Here is a 20,593-nt window from a genome sequence, read left to right as displayed (position 1 = left end):
ATAAAAAAAATTATTTTTAAATAACTATTTTTAAAAAAATGTTTTTTTTTTCAAAATGATTTTTATGCATAAAAATAATTTAAAAAAATATTTTGAAAAAGTGTTCTTAACATTTTTCTTTTCAAAATTATTTTTAAAAACTGTTATCAAATATATCCTAAATTTCTTGAAAAAAAAAGTTATTAAACAAAAAAAAATAATATATTTCTTTGATGGTATAATGATCTTATTTCAAAATTAATTTTAATTACTTTATTTTTATCTATTCATATACATATAATCATAAAATAATTACAAAATAAAAATCCTTTAAAAATAATTCAAGTTTCGGGCACTCTTAATTATTCTACTTTTAAAAAAAAACTTATTTAACAAAATTTAAAATGAATTTGGGCTTTTGAGCTTTTAAAAACAATCTGATTTTTAAAAAACAAATTTGAAACGTAAAACTAAGAGTCCGTCTAATGGTAATTTTATTAAGGGTTTTTAACTTTTCTAACATTTGAAAATTTTTATTATTCAAATATAAAAAGAATAAAAATGTTTATTAAAATTAGTACCAAACACACCCTAAAAATAACGAAAAAACTATTTTTCATAGTTAAATTCCGAAACAAAATTTTGTTATTGAAAATAACATAAAAACTGTTTTCAAAAACTGGTACTTGAGGGCATCTAGGTACTTGCTCTCATATGTTGCAGAAACAACTTTGAGAGTTCATCTAAATAATGATCAAAAGAGAACTACTAAGCTGGTTGATTTCATTCCTGCTCATCAATAGGAACAAATCAGTCTGCATCTTATCCTTCTAATGCTTCTCTAAACCGAAATTTCAGATCATTATTATGAATTCATTCCATGTGCTTCACCTTACAAATCGCCATTATCTTCTTCAAAGAGCTTGAGCAGAAAACGATTCCCAGTACCCTTACTCTCAAACTGATCACAAACCCACCCGAAACAGGGAAGATCCAGTACAAACCGTTTCTCAGGAACAATGGTAACATCTTGAGAATTGGTACAATTTTAAATCATTCAAAGAATCAAGGTAATGAGGAAGAGAGCACAAGGCGACTGTCACTTTGGAAGCTTGGCCAGAACTCAGAGAACCCGAACCAAGGTGTTAGACCGCAGGCTAGGCTGGATCTACATCGCCAACCTGTTGATCCGTTTAAATGTCAATCCCTAGTAGAGAGAGGTCTTGACGCAGAGAATCTGCATTCTTGAAATGCAGGCCAACAATCCCAACATCTTCGGCAGCTTCAACGTTTCTCATTCTGGCATGGTAGATGAAAGTCACGACTAAATTCATATCAAAATCAACTGGTATGGGTGACAAAAACTCGGTAATCATCAAGATTAAACGAGTTGTGATTGCTCTTAAGCTATGTTTGGAGGAAAAAAAAAAAAGGCAAAACGCTAAAAGATTCTTTTCCTTTCAAAAGAAAAAGTATGGAAAGTTCAAGATTACTTTCTTTCCCTCAAACTTTTGGAGAACCAAACAAAACTTTAAGTCTAATGGGTAATCACTAAGTAAACATTAATAAATATATTGATAATTTTAATAATGTGGCTCAAGTTTTTTGAGTTCCTTATTTTGAACAGTAAGCTCTACATCATGGGAAAATCAGTAGTTTGATCTGTTTTTAAAGATTTTGGGGAAGTTTCAGGACTAGTTATATCCAATTGATTTATCAAATTTGCTTCCAATGTTTTGATTACTGAAAGAGGAGCAAAGGGAAGACAATTACAGCAATTACAAGTTGATTACGGAAAGAGGAGCATAGGGAAGACGATTACAAGAGCGAAACACTAGGAAAAAAAAAAGGTCACATTGCAATTGGGTTCAAGATGGATTGAATATAAAAGGGTAGCTACACAGAGGCAAGGGTCAAGATCCATCAATTTGGACCACCATTGTAGGTCAGAGATACAAAAGGGTATTGATAGGATTGAATGTAAGTTAAAGATAAAAACATGGGAAAAACTGATTCAAAGATGAAATCAAGAAACCAATGCAGTTAGCTTCAATCAATTAAGAAAATATCATAGGAAATCACCTGTCATCGATGAAGACACAGCTTGCAGGCTCAACATCAAGATGCCTCAAAACTTCCAAGTAGAAATCAGGCTCAGGCTTCCGCTTTCCTGTAATGAAAAGTAAAAGAAATTATTTCTGACAGACAGCTGGCCCTTTGGAACATAAACATATTCAATAGAAATAAATTTCTGAGTAACCAAACACTCCCCTCACAATCATAGAATTCCACTACAGTCTTTTCACGTAAAAATATTTAAATAGATAAATAAGTATAGAACTCTAAACACAAGAGAGTATGTGTAAACAAGATGAAACCGTAAAACATACCAATTGTACATGAACAAAATGTCCAAGATAAGAATGTTGATAACTTTAACTTGTCCTCAATCATTTCATACCTAGAAAACCAAATTTCCCAACAATGAAAAACCACTCTTTTTCTCAAGAAGTAGTCAAAAGAAATTATATTTCATTTTACCATATAGGATAGTTGGTGAAAGCATGCATTTCATAGTTGTTTTGTTTTAAAGCACGAAGCAATCCTTCAACACCTTCTATGTATGAATATCCTCTCCTCATACAATTTTTAAGGCCTGGAAAGACAGAAAGACAGAATCATTACCTTTACAGAATCAGGGAAAAAGAGAGCATGGACAAAAGATTGTACATCATATGTTAGAAGCATGGATTTTAATCATAAACAACACAAAAACTTAGGATTATTCCCAAGCATGTAATTAATGTCCATAGTTTTGACATACAATTAGCTAAACTAGTTCCACATATTAAATAAATTATGACATTATGGAAGAATCTATGAAGTAATTTGTCCTCAGGTTTGAGGTTTACTTTAGAGGACAACAAAGAATCACAGTGATAAAAAATATGTAGACAGAGTTTATCTAAATCAATAGAAAAATGTATGAGCATACCAAGGATTACATTCATATTTATCACATCATGTCAGAGCTCTCATTCAATTGGGGCCTTCACCATTTTTGTTTTGATTAGAAACAAGATAGCATCAAATATTGCGAGTACAATGGATGAGATATCCTTCCACGATTTACAAAAAACTGATCAAAAAGCACAAATAAGTTTACACCTTTAAATGTAAGCAAAATAACCTACACATCTTATGAAGGAAACAAAACCAGAGTACAAGTGAAGACTGAACTAAACACCTCAAGAAGGTAATCAAAGGATACTACATATTTAGCCTCTTGATTGGCTAAATGAACCGGTTCTTGGTTAGCAACATGCAGGCCCCAAGAAAAAGAGCATCTTAAGTCACTTGCAGCACCGCCATCCTATTGCAGGATTGTGTGAACCAAGCAAAATAGATTGCAGTTAACACCTGCATTTTATGATGGTCGACGAACGAGGAAGTGAAATTGGAATTGATGTATAGAAGTCTCTAGTAGTTGCTGACAAGTAAAAATAGCAAAGTTCGCAGTTATTAGACATGATTATTGCTGCATGGAACCTTTATCAGCTAATCGAGAAGATGACTACTAGAAAGTAGAAAACCCAACGTGAACTACTCTCATTACTGTTCATTAACAAATACCAAGCGACAACAGATATGTTTAAATAAACAGAAGATTTGCAGAAAGGGTTCTCAGAGTGCAAAATGGGTCAAAAAGAACAAATAAAAACATTACAGTGAAACAAATTGCATGACTACTTTCATAATTTCCACAAGAGATTATGTTATAATTCAGAGAAATTTGCAGTCATTGTCAAGAATATGCTAATGATAGTTGACACTAATGTGATTTACACTAAGAAACTAAATTCATGTAAAAGATTCTCACCTACCTTCCAAATCAAAATCCCGCCCATCCTTAAAGAATTTTCTGGCTAACTCAGTCTGAAAGGCAAGAAAGATAATGAACAAAATTAACGTAAACAGAAAACAAGAACCAATGACATATTAAGATAACCAAATGAGATTGTATAAGAAGATTTACAAAAAGAAACAAGAATAACATGCCTCCCAAGTACTTAAAAAGTTGAAGACACTTAGGTTTTGATGATTGTTACCACATCCTCTCAGGATATTGTCATATATATATCCTAAGGAGCTGAAAAACACAGGTAGAATTGTTTGGTATTTTAGGACATTCCGATTTCATGTAGGTAGCTTGAGAGTTCTGTGGGTAAGTGCAACTGGCAAAAATCTAGTCAGGTAACCCACAATTGGACCAAAAACATAAAGAGGATAGTAACTTTTGACCTGGTAATCAAAAACTGATTATTACCATATAATAACCATATCCCATTGACTAACTCAATACAGATTGGATGTGCACAGTAAGTTCTCCACACTGATACATATATGTATGTATATTTCGAGAATCTACAATGAGGAAGTCACCCATTAACTTTCATGGGGCTTCATCTTTGTATATGTAAAACTAGAGGATCCTCAATAGGTCTAAAATGGCCAACAAATAAATCGTATATGCGGATAGCGGAACTTTTTTTAATATTTACTTTAAGTGATTTACATACATGATATTTTTTCGAAGTTTGGGATGCATCATTCCAACTGTGTGTGAATCTGCTTGAATAATTTATGATTAGAACATTTGGTCCATGATTGTCAAGTCTCAAACAAGTTAGTGGTGATTGATTAATAATTTATATCTATCAACCCAACATTCAGACCCTAAGCGAAAGTGACAACCTTTTTAGTGGCCCAACCTAGCTTCTATAACCGATATTTAAATAAGTATACATGATTTTCTTTTCTTTATGTAGTACAATTTCATGCCTTTATATACTTGGTCATATATATTTCTTCACTTTGTCTTACAAGAATAAATTCTTTTTCAAAGAGAAAAAAGAAATCCTCCCATCATCTTGTCTAGAAATATGCAACAGCGAGAGAGACAAAGACAAAGGCTATGTTAGGTTTCTGAAAAGTTTGAGGAAAAGGAAATAGAAAGGAAACCTAAAGAAAAGAGAATGATAAGAAAAACTTACAAAATTTTTCTCTTATTTGGATGTTGATGGAAAAGTTGAAGAAAAGAAAATTAAATTGTTGAGAAATGCACTTTCCCTAAGCTTTCCTCAACTTTATTTAAAGGAAATGTGGACAAAAACCTTTTAGCATCTTCCCTTCTCTTTTTCGTAATATTTTTATTTTCCTTACCTTTTTCATGATATCCAAACATGAGAACCATTTCCCTTAACTTTTTTTTTTCCCTTTTCTTAGTACTTTCAGGTATATTTGGTTCCCAAAAAGTAGCAAGGAAAAGAAAAAAAAAACTAAGGAAATGATTTTCTCATATTTGATTTCTCTATGAAAAATATGAAAGAAAATAAAATATAATTAAAACTAGTTAGAAATTTGTTAGAACTTCTAAAAGTTTAGGAATTAGTTTTATTCTACTTTAGTGAAGAAATAGTTATGATAATTCAGTTTTATTTATTTGTATTTTAAAAAAGTTTCCCCCCCAAGTTCATAGGAAGTTAGATGTAGAGTTTGTTAATTCCAATTTTATAGCTAGAATTTAGCACATAGTTGTACATAAATAGGCATTTGTATTCCTATTTTTTCTTAATGAAAATATTAAGAATTTTTTCATTCTTCTCTTGAGCTATATTCATGGTATCAGACTTGGTTCTTTCCAAAGACCAGTGACTTGTTTGCAATCTAGTTTCTTCAACAGATTATAGAAGATCAAGAGGAAGAAGTTTATATGACCTAACCTCCAAGTTTTGAAAGAAGATTTAGAAGTGAAAAGTTGTATAGGCTGAAAAAATCACTTTATGGACCAAAATAGTCACAAAGAGCGGTTTGACAGATTTGCTAAGTCTATTAGAAGTCACGAGTACAAACAAAGCCATGTAGATCAGACTCTTTTCTACAATCATTCTAGTGATGGCAAGCTTGTTATACTAAGAATGCGCATAGATGATATCATCCTTACTAGAGATAATCTAGCTGAATTAGAGAGATTGAATAATTTTTTAGCTAAAGAATTTGAGATTAAGGATTTGGGAACCTTGCAGTACTTCTTGGGAATGGAGTTTGCTAGATCAAAAGAAGGAATTTTCGTGTCACAAAGGAAGTATATAATAGATTTGCTCATAGAAATTGGATTGCTAGGATGTAAACTAGCCAAGATTCCAATTGATTCTACTTGAAAATTAGGGTTACTAAAAGGGAGTAAGCGTGCTAACAAAGAACGCTATCAGAAGCTTGTGGGAAAACTGATATATCACTCTCATACTCGACCAGATATAGCTTATTTAGTGAGTGTTGTGAGCCAATTCATGCATTCTCCAAATGAACAACACCTTGAGGTAGCCTGTGGGGTTCTTAAGTACCTAAAAGGGAGTCCAAGAAAAGCCTTAATGTTTAAAAGTAACAATAGCCTTAAAATTGAAGCCTACACTGATGTTAGTTTTGGGCTAGTAGCATAACAGATAAGAGATCTACTTTAGATTACCATTCTTTTGTAAAAGGAAACCTAGTGACTTGGAGGAGTAAGAAACAATCTGTTATTGCAAGAAGCAGTGTTGAAGCTAAGTTCAGAGCAACTACTCATGGTATTTGTGAACTTCTTTGGTTAAAGAAATTGCTTGAAGACCTAAAATGAAACTCTATTGTGATAACAAGGCAATTATTAACATAGCTCATAATCCAGTTCAACATGATAGAACTAAGCATGTTGAAGTGAGTCGTTACTTTGTCAAGGAGAAGCCAGAAGCTGGACTGATCTGCATGCCTTAGGTACCTACTAAAGAACAATTAGTAAATGTTCTGTCCAAGAGACTTCATAAAGGGATGTTTAATTGCTTAATTAACAAGCAAGGAATGATAGATATCTTTGAACTAGCTTGAGGAGAAGTGTTGAAGATGACAGAAGATCTACTTTAGTGCAAAAATAGTTAGGATAATTTAGTTTTACTTATTTGTATTTTAAAATAGTTTGTCCCTAGTTTAAGGGAAGTTAGTTGTAGATTTTGTTAGTTCCTATTTTGTAGCTAGAATTCAACATATAGTTGTATTTTTATTTTTTTTTGATACGTAACACATAGTCGTATATAATCAGGCGTCTATCTTCCTATTTTTTCTCAATAGAAATAACAAGAAATTTTCATTCTTCTCTTAAATTGCACTCAAGATTTATGCATTTTTAAATTATTTAATTTTTACATGGAAAAGGGAAATTATGTCAAATGAGTTTGAAGTAGCATATAAAATAATTTATTAACTTTAAATCTATTTTTATTTTTCTTCACATTTTTTATCCTTTTACTTTTTCTCTCTATTTTCTTTTCCTCGCATTTTACCTCAAATTTTCCGAAAACCAAGCATAGCCTAAGAAAATGAATGTTTATTAGGCTTATAAAACTTTCATTCAATGCCATTTTCTTCTCTCTCTCTCTCTCTCTTTTTTTTTTGGTATTTTCTTGGAAATTCCTAATCTGGAAGGCGCCTAAATCCTAGACTCAAATAACAAGTATTAAGTAGTAAAAGTCCTAGGAAAAATTACGTAACATTGTTTCTAAGTATACCTCATTAATCAGTCCCTTTTCAAACTCGATCCATGCAGTTGGATGCTTGCATTCTAATAGTTCCTCCATAGGCATTCTGAACAGGAAAATTCAACTTGATCATCTAAACAATGACTTCCAGTCCAAGTAAATACTGATGGTGATAAGAATTAAGCCAACACCAATCAATCCACAAAACCAAAAAAACTTCTAAGTAAACATGAAATCTGGGAAAATCATGACAGGATTATAATGTTTTTTAGGCCAACAGATCAAAATTCAACAATAGCTGCTTAAAGATTAAATTACAATTATAACTTCTGTTTTCCTATCACTAGTTGAAGTTACAAAAGAACTTGAAGCATAGGAAAAAAAAAAAAACAACTCTTCCTCTTTCCAATATCTAAAATTTAGGAATAAAATTTAGTTCTTAGAATTTTTTTTCTAAACAAAACACACTACGCAACACCAAAGTCCTAAAATGTACAACACTAATTTTGTGTTGGATATATGGAATTTGACTAGACTGCAATCAGAAATTCAGAAAGAATAACGTAGAACAATTTTCCATCCCTCAAGAAATGAAATTAGGATTAAGCAAAACACAACAAACATTCCACTAATTAAAGTCTCTTTTGTTTTTTTTTTTTTTTTTGATAGATAAAAGTAATTGTATTAAAAAGAAAAATATACACGATGTATACAAGGAAACAAAAAACAAAAAGGCACAGACACACAAAAACAACCACACCTTACGGAGCTCCTAACCAATCTACAAAATAAAGTATCGACAAGGAGCCATCCCCAATATACAATCTTACCCAATCCCAAAATAGATACAAAAAAGAACTTTTTAAAGAATGATCTTAACATTCACAATTCTCAAAGGTTCTCCTATTTCTTTCCCTCCAAATAGACCAAAAAAGGCATAACGGAGTAACCTTCCAAGCCTTTTTCCTTTTTCTACCAACAAGAAAATCTCCCCAACTCAAGAGTAAGCCTCTCACCGAAGAGTGCATCACCCATTGTACACCGAATAAAGAAAAAATAAGTTGCCACAAAATACAAGCTTTTGGGCAATGAAGAAGAATATGAACACTCGTTTCTTCTTCCTCTTTGCACATGTAGCATCTATTAGGCAACTTCCACCCCCTCTTTTTGAGCTGATTTAGAGTCAAAATCTTGGCCCAAGTTGCCTCCCAAGCAAAGAAGTTGACTCTAACAGGGACCCAAGAGTTCCAAACTATACTGTGAGGGAAAGGATCCACTCCCCTACCAGCCAAGGAGGAGAAGGACTTAACATAAAAAAAAATACCACTCTTTGTGTCAACCCACTCCATTGAATCCCCAATATCCATAGAAATCGAATGATCATACAGCCTCTCAAAGAAGATGTCTACCTCCTCCAGCTCTCAATCATTCAGTTGTCTAATAAACCTAGGATTCCAGCTACCACCATCCCAAGCATCATCCACCCGAGCATCTTTAGAGGAAGCTATAGAAAAAAGGTTCGAGAAAGCATCCCTCAATGGCACATCCCCACACCATCTATCCTTCCAGAACTTCACCTTGTTTCTAGAACCAACCTTGAAACGCATTCTAACTTTGAGATCCTCCCAACCATTTCTGATTGCCTTCCAAACCCCCACTCCATACCTCTCTCTCACCCCATCCGTGCACCAACCCTCATCTTCTTGCCCATTGAAGAAAATATTCTTCTTTTTTCTCTGTCTAAACTGAATACAAAGTGACCTATATATATACAAGTGGGATTCCTAATCTAAGCCATATAATATGCACAATCACTATCTCTAAGGAAACAATAACTAATTAGGAGAGATTCTCTCATCCATAAAATAGAAAGTATCCTAACACAATCCCTATACCATAAAATAGAAAGTATCCTAACACAATCCCTATAATCTTGGCACTTAATTACAAATCATAATCCCATATTTCCACACTCCCCCTCAAGTTGGGTAGTAGATGTCTAGCATTCCCAACTTGCTTTTCATGTTTTCGTAGGTGGTCTTTGGAAGTGCCTTTGTCAGAATGTCTGCTGTTTGACGACTTGAAGGAATATACATAAGTCTGATTGTTCCCCCTTCAAGTTTCTCCTTGATGAAGTGACGGTCTATCTCCACATGCTTGGTTCTGTCGTGTTGAACTGGATTCTTTGCAATACTTATGGTAGCCTTGTTATCACACAAAACTGTCATAGTGGAGTTTGATATAATTCCAAGTTCCTTGAGTATTCTTTGGAGCCACATTCCTTCACATATCCCATGAGCCATTGCCCTGAATTCTGCCTCTGCACTGCTTCTCGCCACTACGGACTGCTTTTTGCTTCTCCAAGTCACCAAGTTTCCCCACACATAGGAACAATACCCAGTAGTTGACCTCCGATCTGTCAAGGATCCTGCCCAATCAGCGTCTGTGAATACCTCAACTTCCCTACTTGAGGTTTTCTTGAAGTAGAGTCCTCTACCCGGGCTCTTTTTAAGGTACTGTAAAATTCTGTATACGGCTTTCATGTTTCTTTCATTGGGATTGTTCATGTAGCGGCTTACCATGCTCACAGCGAAACCAATATCGGGCCTTGTGTGAGTTAAGTAGATCAATTTTCCTACTAACCTCTGGTACCTGTCTTTGTCAGTTGGATGACTGTCATTATCTTTATCAATCTTACCAATAGGATCCATAGGCGTGTCCACTGGCTTACAACCTAGCATTCCAGTCTCCTGAAGTAGATCAAGGACATACTTCCTTTGCGTGACCACAATTCCCTCCTTAGTTCTGCCAACTTCCATGCCAAGAAAGTATCTGAGTTGTCCAAGATCTTTGATTTCAAATTCTCTTGCTAGCAGCTTCTTGAGATTCCCTATCCCTTCTTCATCGTCTCCGGTAATTATAATATCATCAACATAGACAATGAACAAAGTCATTTCACCTTCCTTAGAGTGCTTCATAAACAGTGTGTGATCTGCTTGACATTGGATGAACCCATGTTTTTTCACAACTCTAGTCAGTCGATCAAACCAGGCCCTAGGTGACTGTTTTAGACCATATAGGGACTTTCTCAGTTTACACACTTTTCCTGAATTTTCTGGAGTTTCCATACTAGGTGGAATCTTCATGTAGACTTCCTCTTCTAGTTCTCCGTTGAGAAATGCATTTTTGACATCAAGTTGGTGCAGATTCCAGTCCAAATTTACTGCAACTGACAATAACACTCTGATGGAGTTGAGTTTTGCTACTGGTGCAAATGTCTCTTCATAATCAATGCCATAGGATTGAGTAAATCCTTTAGCTACTAGTCGAGCCTTGAACCTGTTTATACTTCCATCCGGATTGTGCTTCACGGTAAATATCCACTTGCATCCAACAGGCCTCTTACCCTCTGGTAATTCTGAGATTTCCCATGTCCCGTTTTTCTCCAATGCTTGTATTTCTTCCTGAACAGCAGTCTTCCATTCAGGTTGTTGAAGTGCTTCTTGGATGTTGGATGGGATACGATCATCTTCAAGAGAAGTGATGAATGCTTGGAAGTTCTGTGAAAGCTTTCCATAGTACACATGATTACTGATTGGATGCTGAGTGCAGGATCTTACACCTTTCCTTAAAGCAATGGGTTGATCAAGATCATCAAGGTCATTACTGGAATTTAGATCATAAATTGTGTTACCTGGTTGTGCGATTGGGTTGCTTGGATCCTGGTCCAATTCTTGGTTCTGCTCAGGTGGAGTGCTGTCCTCGGGCTCCTTTTGAGGAGGTTTCTCGGGCTTTTCCTTTAAAATTTTTCTAGAATAAACTATTACCTCTTTACTGCCTTGTGTAGTTGACTCAGGTGTGACAGAAGGGACATCCAAGGAATTGTTTTCGGGGACAGAAAGAGTAGTATCTGTTTGAGGAGGCAGTGATGAACTCAAAGGAGAAGTGCTGATTTCGGTTTCCCAAAATTGGAATTCATCTGTGGACCAGTTCTCCCCCTGAATTGCAGTTTTGGGGTAAAAGGGTTGATTTTCGAAGAAAGTGACATCCATGGAAGTGTAGAATTTCTTGGTTGTTGGAGAGTAGCACTTGTATCCTTTTTCCTTGATTCACAGTGATGTTTGGGGGGCCTCTAGAATCAACAACATTACAGGTTCTAGATGGTTTGTCACCTTTGTTGATGACCACACTCGAGTGACTTGGGTATTCCTTATGAAGAAGAAATCAGAAGTGAGGGAAATATTTGAAAACTTCAACAACATGGTATAGGGATTGTGTTAGGATACTTTCTATTTTATGGATGAGAGAATCTCTCCTAATTAGTTATTGTTTCCTTAGAGATAGTGATTGTGCATATTATATGGCTTAGATTAGGAATCCCACTTGTATATATATAGGTCACTTTGTATTCAGTTTAGACAGAGAAAAAAGAAGAATATTTTCTTCATGGTATCAGAGCATTCAGATCTGAACCACATATAAAAAAAAAAAAAAAAAATCATCTTTTTCCATGGAGAGCAGAACGGAAGGATTAAACTCGGAGGTGACGTCCAGACCTGAAGCAGTTCACTCCGGCAGTTCCAGCACCACAGATGGCATCATTCTTCCCATAACAGGTCATAAACTCAATGGGCAGAATTTTATTCAATGGGCTCAGTCTGTTCGGATCTTCATCTGCGGGAAAGGTAAGGAAGAATACCTTACGGGAGCCATTGTTCAGCCGAAGGAAGATGATCCAGGATACCGAACCTGGAAGTTGGAAAATAGTATGGTGATGTCTTGGTTAATTAACTCTATGACCAATGACATAGGAGAAAACTTCATGTATTATGGCACAGCAAAGGAGATATGGGATGCAGCTAGAGAGACCTACTCCAACATCGATAATACCTCGGCGATTTTCGAAATCAAGAGTATTCTCCAAGATCTTCGACAAGGAGATTCAACTGTTACCGAATATTTTAATATCCTTACACGGTATTGGCAACAACTCGATATTTATGAAGAATTGGTTTGGAAGTGTCCCGAAGATGGACTCCTATACAAGAAGGTCATTGAAAAGGAACGCATCTACAAATTTTTACTTGGCCTTAATAAGAATTTAGATGAGGTACGTGGAAGAGTTCTAAGTATTAAGCCATTACCTAGTGTTAGGGAAGTTTTTTCTGAAATTCGCAGAGAGGAAAGCAGACAAAAAGTGATGTTGGGAACCCAAAATTCCTCCAAAAATCTTGAGAACTCAGCCCTAGTTGCACGAGGAACCCAATCCAACAACAACAACCACCAAACGAAGAAGAATCGTCCATGGTGCGACCATTGTAGAAAACCTGGACACACGAAAGAGACTTGCTGGCATCTACACGGTAAACCTGCTGATTGGAAACCTTCTCGGCCACAGCAAAACAGAGAAGGCCGGGGTTACACCGCTGCAGCCGAAGAAGACACATCTGGCACTAGCTCAAATCCTGGACCGTTTAGCAAAGAGCAATTGGAGGCACTACAGAAAATGTTCCAACAGACTCTTCAATCAACTGGAACAACTATTGGTACCGCATCTGTAGCCCAGAAAGGTATTTTTTTCCATGCCCTAAATGTTAGACAGGAAAATCACACTACATGGATAGTGGACTCTGGAGCTTCAGATCACATGACTGGGAATCTCATGGTTTTTCATGAATATACTCCTTGCCATAACAATTGCTCTGTTCGAATTGCCGATGGAACCCTTTCTAGGGTATTCGGCACAGGTTCAGTTATTATTTCCAAGGATATTACTCTTCACTCCGTGCTCTATGTTCCAAAATTGGATTGCAACCTATTGTCTATAAGTAGACTAACACAGGATCTTAATTGTGTTACTAAATTCCTTCCTCACATGTGTGAATTTCAGGCCTTGAACTCTGGGAAGAGGATTGGCAATGCTGAGGTGCGTGCTGGACTTTACCTTCTGAGAGCTGAGGAAATTCGAAGGCTACCAATGAAGACTGCTTGTGTAGTTTCCAACCCTAGTACCAAGACAGATAGTGTTGTTATGTTATGGCACTACCGATTAGGTCACCCAAATTTTTCCTATCTTGAAAAACTATATCCATCATTATTCAATAAAAATTCCAAAAATTTTCAATGCGAAATATGTCAATTGTCCAAACATACTCGCAACTCCTATTCCATTCAACCATACAAACCATCTCATCCATAAAATAGAAAGTATCCTAACACAATCCCTATACCATAAAATAGAAAGTATCCTAACACAATCCCTATAATCTTGGCACTTAATTACAAATCATAATCCCATATTTCCACACCCATACTTTCCAACAATTACCTGTTTCCAAAGAGGGTTTCTTTCAGTTGCAAATCTCCAAGACCACTTCCCCGTACTAATTAAAGTCTCTCAATCAAAACACTATAGAAAAGTTAAATCGGTAACATATGAGTCGGGTTGTAATATTCACTAATCACTTCCATGGGATGTTTATTGCACCTAGATATCTTATTTGATAATAACTTACTTGTATCACAAACAGCATTAGGACCTCAAATGTAAAGGCAATAAAAGGATGGTGTTATGCCATCTGCAGATCTATCAAGCCTAACATCCCCCAATGAAGTATTATTTTCCTGCCTATAGAAAAGTACAAGCTGGAAAAACCAACAGACACAAAGGGTTAAAACAGTGCCTCAAACTTGATTTCAAAGGGGTAAACAGCATTTGTAGTTTCCTCTAATTATATAAAACAATGATTGTTATCCCATTATCTTACAAATTGCAATAATTTATTTGAGGTGTATACCTTTTGCAAGTGAACATTCATCGACATGGTTTATTTTTTCTCTAATAATCCCTGCAAAAGCATAAATTCTGATATGTAAATATTACTATAATGAAGATTTTCTTATCTTTCATCCCCTCTAAAACAATAAAAAGAAAGTTTCTAAAAGATTGTAGTGTACCATTTGTCGAGCAAGTCACCAAACTAGTCAGAATACAAGTTACTGAGCCTACAAATGCTGGCTAAGTACATGGATAGAACTATAGGGGGTTTTACAATAAGTTGAATGGACTAGATGGTAAGAAAATAAAACTGGACAAAAAGGTCTAAGATGAATAGGTGCCTTGTAGCAAATAACTAGTTACCATAACTACAAATTAAATCATGGCTACAGGGTAAATTTACAAAGAATATCTCAATTCTCAAGTAACTACCTCATCCATCTTGATAAATACAAACAACTCACACAATTCACAAAAATCCAAATGTTCAATCAATTTTGCATCTGCCCTACAATCCTTTTCATCAATTACCTCTATTTAAGTTATATCCTATGCAAAGCTCACAGGTGACCTAATATTTCTGTATATTTCATATACAGAAATATAAAATGGGAAAAAAAACATCACCATTAAGTCAAAAGAAACCCCAAACAGCATCATGACATTAATTTGAACCAATGACCTTATCACGTGGGTTTCAACATTTTCCTTCATCAGTGTCGGATTGCACAGATACAATATTCCAATTCTACATAATCAAATTGGAACTAGAATTATAACAGAAAATGGTATGAAAAATAAATCAAAAATCAAAATCAAAATAATAGATCAAAAGAAACTACAAGTAAAATTTAAAAGAGGAAAACCCATCTACCAAAGGCAAAAAAACACCAAAGCTACAACAGTAAATCCACACACACACAATGAAAACCATGGGTGTGAAAAAAACCCATATGCATTTTCCCTCAGATTTGTTTGGCTCCAAAGAAATGGAATTTCAATTCTACATAATCTAATTGGAACAGCAATGAAAAATGGTATGGATAAAAAAAATAAAAAAAATAAAAGTCAAAAGATAGAACAGGTAAAATAAAACATGAAAACCAAACAATGAAAACCAAAAACATGAAAAACCCATATGCATTTGTCTTCAGTGGTGTTTGTTTCCACAGAAATGGGATTCTAATTCTACATAATCTAATTGGAAATAGATTACAACAGGAAAAAAAAAAAACAAAAACAAAAATCAAAACCAAAAGATAAAACAATTAAAATAAAAATGGGAAAAAACCATCTTGTCAAATGCAAGAAAACCATGGAATTGGCTACAACTCCACACACAAACAATGAAGCCAAAAATATACAAAACCCATATCCATTTTCCTTCAGTGATGTTTGGTTCCACAGAAATGGAATCCCAATTTCACATAATCCAATTGGAACTAGAACTCTAGAATCACAACAAAAAAAACAGTAAAGCAAAAACCAAGAAATAAAAAGAGTTAAAAAGAGAATACCTGAAGAAGACAGGGACATCATGGTAGAAAGGGTCTCTAACAATAGTGTCCATGATGTCAAATAACAATATGGGAAGCTTCCTGTTACCGTTATCGCCAGTACTAGTAGTATTGCTGCTGCTGTTGATGATTTTAATGGCCATTTTTCTGGATTTTGAGGTGGGGTGCTTTAGTTTTAGAGGAAATGAGACTGTTGCCGTGGTGGGTCTCAACAATACAAAAGCCATCTTCACGAAATCCAGAAACCAAAAAGACGCCCTTATTGCAGTGAGATATTCAATAGGATTGATCCATCTGGATTCAGTCTGGGATTTTCTTTGAGTCAACAGAAGTAAGTTTTTTTTTTTCTTTTTTCATATGTTAATTATCTCTGGGAAATATAGGTAAAAAAAGTGGATATTATTTTAAAAAATAAAATTTATAAAATCTTGTTTAATTTCACTTTTTTGCAAAAACATTAAAAATAAATATAATTAAAAATTCCTATGATGTAACTGTCGTGTGAAATATATTATTATGAAAAATAACATAATTATATATTTTTATGATATATATATATATATATATATATATATATTTATGAAATATATTTTTATGCAATATTATTATTATATTTTATTTATTTATTATTATTTTATTTTATTTATTCTATTTTTTTTAAATGATGTAATAAAATATTCTAATTTAATATAATTGACCTACTAAAATAATTATTTTCTAATAAATAAAATAAAATAATATATATTATTAGATTTATGTGCTAATCAATCTAAAGTAATCATAAAGAGATGGTGAATCGGGGGTTATTTTATGTTTCTTTTTTACAAATTTAATAATTAAGAATGCAAGAAACAAATTAAATTATATGAACATCACAAGTAAAATTTTCTAATGAACAATCCAAATAATTTGATTGTTAAAAATGTTATTTTTGCTCCCATTACTTAGGATTTAGAAGTTGAGGAAAAGTTTCATGAATCTAACTTGAGTTTGTGATACGGAACAAGAAATATGGGATTCCCTACAATGCTCTCTCTCTCTAGAATGTAAGGAGAATGATAGTGAAAGAAGATCGAAACCTCAACCCTCATAAATTTATATGGGTCTCATTAGACTTAAGTAACTTGAACTCATCTTAGGCTTAAGCCACTTAATTTAACCCAAAACGAATCTTAATTAATTAATTAATCCAACAAGACTCCAATTAGCCTTGTCCAAAGATGTTGTTCACTAATTTTTGTACATCCTTACATAATTACTAAAATGCCTTTTATGCATATAAGAAAACCAAAGCTAATCAAATCCTCATAAAATCATGCCATCAAGGTATATAGGCTTGAATATGAACCATTGGGATTTATAGGAAAATATAAGCTCCTTTATAATCCAATTCTAAAGTTGACTCATCATCTCACTACAATGAGTCATACTCTAATAGTTTATTTAAATTACAACGAGACACTAAGTATTCATGTTCATGACTTATTATCTATGATATACAATCTCCCAATGAACTAGTATTTATGATCTAATAAGGTGAAAGTTATCAATTTTTCAAGATTACCTCAACTATCCTAAAGTTATAAATCTTCTTATTGTGTGATCAACTAATATGTTCTAGCTTATAAAAGAGTTTATTTCAAGTTTCAATTAAATAACTACTATGACCATAATTTACCTAAACACACGTCCTTAGAATCACTTAAGGGGACACATTGCCTCAAAGTCCATGAGATAAAGGACTTGAATCTAGCATTTGTAGTTCCGGTTGAGCTTTCATTGGAATAGAGACCTGGCGGAATATAGAGACTGAGAAGAACTGGACTTGCCAAGTAAGCCCAAAAAGAAGAAGACATAGCAATCTAGGGAGAAGCAAGATGAATGAATTTCCCTCCTTATGGCCTATATGCTTATTCCTGCATGTGTTTAAGTTCTATTAAGGAATCTATAACCGGGGGTGTGTAGGATCACTTTTCACCTATCTGAGTGTGGTATTTCCATACTTGTTATCAACTTCCATCAATAGTGACTCAATCCATAAGAAATATATGATCACTTTAAAATCTCATCCATAGGTCAAAGTCATTACTAACTTTAGCATAAACTCAATATTCTCTCAAGGTTGAAACAATAAAACATAACAAGTTGGTGAAGTCATAACAATCTAATAACCTTACGTCACAACTCACTATAAATCCTATCCAAGGTATAGTTGTACACATTAATGTCCTCACCATGGGAACCCTATCCCGATGGCTAAAACCAACCATCATTCTAATTAGGAGGTAGTGCATTAAAACCTCTAATGGATTGTCTAAGTCAACAAATTGGTAGTGAACAAGTCATCTAGTTGCAAGGAACTCATGACTTGGATTATTCGTGCAACTCCTAAGACAACCAAATCATATCAAATGCAAGAGATGCGGGTCATAGCACTTATAAAGAATAATGCACATAACAAGGATAGATAAAAGTGCAATTGGAATATAATTAAATATATAATAAATTATAAATTTGTTACATTATGTAATGCTTTTAAGTTTTATCCTAACACATAGTAACTTGATAAATTAATGATTATCTGATGGTCAATGTTATGAATCATTGTAGGCCTTACTTAGATCATATACACTAGTGCACTAACCATGAGAAACTCATATCGATGACCAAGATAAGTTATTCTTCCAAGATAGGAGATAATGCACTACAACCTCAAATAGATTGTCTAAGTCCACAATCTAGTTGCGAACATTTCATGTGTTGGAATAGAGTCCTAGAAAGCATGAAATAATGTAATGGATTTATATTCATTAATAAAGTTATTTATTTATGATTTTGATTCCCTTGTATTATCATTTTTTCATTCATGGTTATTTGATCATTCACACTCAAATCACTTGCATTGTACATGACTTTGGTGCATTCGGAGTTGTCTAGAAGATCTTAGTCATGGGTTTCTTACAAGATGATAAGTAATTCATAGTTGGGTCATGGATTTAGGCAATCCAGTAGAGATTGTAGTTTACAACCTCTTAATTAGAGGGATGACTTATCTTGGTCATCAAGATGATTTTCCTATGGTGTGTGCACTAGTGTGAATGGTTACACATTAGACAGGACTTACAATGAATCATGACATAAGCTATCAGGTAGTCATGATTCATCAAACTACTATATTGCATAAAGTCTCAACCTTGAGAGGATATTGAGCTTGTGTTGAAATCAACATGAGACTTTGATTTATGGGTGAGACCTTAAGGTGGTCACATATTCCCTATAAATTGGATCATTATTGATAGAGACTAATGACAACAAATATTTCCAATAGAGATTTCATAATATTTATTGGGATTGAAATAGTGTGTCTCATTGGGTGATTTTTAGGACTTATGATCAATAAAATTATGACCATAGTAATTCCTTTAGTAGAATTTGACATATGCTCTTTGTGAGTTAAAGTATGTTAATTGATCACATAATAGGAGGATTTGCAACTCAATGATTAGAGAGTTAATCTTAAGAGGTTGATAACACTACCTTTTTAAATTATAGGTATCACTTCATAGGGATCTTCATGTAGTAGATAGTAGGTCATAAACTCCAACTTTGTCTCATTGTAATTACATAGGATAGTGGAACGCAATTGACTCTTTTTAGTGGAGTGTCAAGTCAACTTCATAATTGAATTATGAGGGAGCTTGAATTTTCCTATGAGTCCCCATAGTCCCTACTTGAGCTCTGATTACATGGTGACACCTTTATTTGATGGGTTTTGGGTTTATAGCTTAAAAGTGTGTATAAGGGTGTTTTGGAAAAAATATAAGGTTGCATTAGATATTATGAATGAATTTTCTGGATCGAGTTAATTAATTAATTAGAGCCTAATATGGTTAATTAATGAATTATAATCCAAGTGGGCTAGACAAGGTGACATGTGTCCATTTTGGACTTAAGTCACTAAAGCTCAGAAGGAAGCTTATAAATACTTCCTTAGGAATTAAAGCTTCGGTCTTTTTTTCATTCATCTTCCATAAAGAGAGCAAACCCTAGCCAACCTCAAGAGAGAGAGAGAGAGAGAGAGAGAGAGAAAGACTCATCTTTCTCTTGTGCTAAGTTCCATGAAGGGAGAGATCAGGTGAAAGATCATTGGGTAGACAAAATCTACGATGACTACCGCAAATTTAACATCTCCTTCATATTGAAATCAATCTGGGAAAATTCATATCACAGGTATTCCTAAACCTCTAGGTTTAAGCTTTTCAATGGTTTTTGAGACCATTGTTTTCTATTGTGATAGATTTAAAGAGCCTTAAGAATAAACGCATGCACCCTATATGATCCAGTACCAAGGAACATAGTAATCTAGGGTTCCTAATAACTGGTATTCGAGCCTTAAACTATGTTCTTGCATGCTAGATTTGTTCTAAGGTGTGCTAACTCTATTTTACAAGGTTAATTTTATTCATTCCATGGCCTAAAAGGGATGAATGAATGTTTATTCTTAATCGTTCACATATTGAATGTTTCTTATTAATTGTTTACATATTGAGAATGGTTGATTTTTTTGTTTTCTCTTAGATTAGGTTGTAAGCTTCGTGGTTAGGAGCATATGAATTTCTTTTTGTATCAAAAGTTTTTCCTTGTGGTTAAATTGATTATAAAATCCATTTTGAGGAGTATAAGGCCTTCTTTCTATTTGTAAAAGTTTCATTTTTTTAATCAATCTTGTAACCCATGGAGAGCATGGAGAC

General features: G+C 34.0%; 2 protein-coding genes across 2 annotated transcripts; one reads left to right on the top strand and one right to left on the bottom strand.

Moving 5' to 3' along the window:
• Window positions 1–816: 816 nt before the first annotated feature.
• LOC100261651 (flavin mononucleotide hydrolase 1, chloroplatic) lies at window positions 817–16,178 on the bottom strand. Its single transcript, XM_003631821.4, has 7 exons — window positions 15,843–16,178; window positions 7,578–7,653; window positions 3,864–3,915; window positions 2,521–2,635; window positions 2,370–2,440; window positions 2,062–2,149; window positions 817–1,278 (listed from the first exon to the last, which is right to left on the bottom strand). The coding sequence occupies exons 1-7, from the start codon at window positions 16,067–16,069 to the stop codon at window positions 1,173–1,175; spliced, it is 735 nt and encodes a 244-aa protein (XP_003631869.1). The 5' UTR covers window positions 16,070–16,178; the 3' UTR covers window positions 817–1,172.
• Window positions 11,814–13,875, top strand: LOC109123921 (retrovirus-related Pol polyprotein from transposon RE1). Its single transcript, XM_059736369.1, has 2 exons — window positions 11,814–13,117; window positions 13,438–13,875. Exons 1-2 carry the CDS (start codon window positions 12,058–12,060, stop codon window positions 13,470–13,472), a joined length of 1,095 nt encoding a protein of 364 aa, XP_059592352.1. The 5' UTR covers window positions 11,814–12,057; the 3' UTR covers window positions 13,473–13,875.
• Window positions 16,179–20,593: the final 4,415 nt, after the last annotated feature.

This window comes from Vitis vinifera, chromosome 4 (assembly GCF_030704535.1).
Source record: "Vitis vinifera cultivar Pinot Noir 40024 chromosome 4, ASM3070453v1".
Classification (NCBI taxonomy): Eukaryota; Viridiplantae; Streptophyta; class Magnoliopsida; order Vitales; family Vitaceae; genus Vitis; species Vitis vinifera.
The sequence above is the reverse complement of the archived record's forward strand: the minus strand, read 5'-3'. Positions and strand labels throughout refer to the sequence as shown.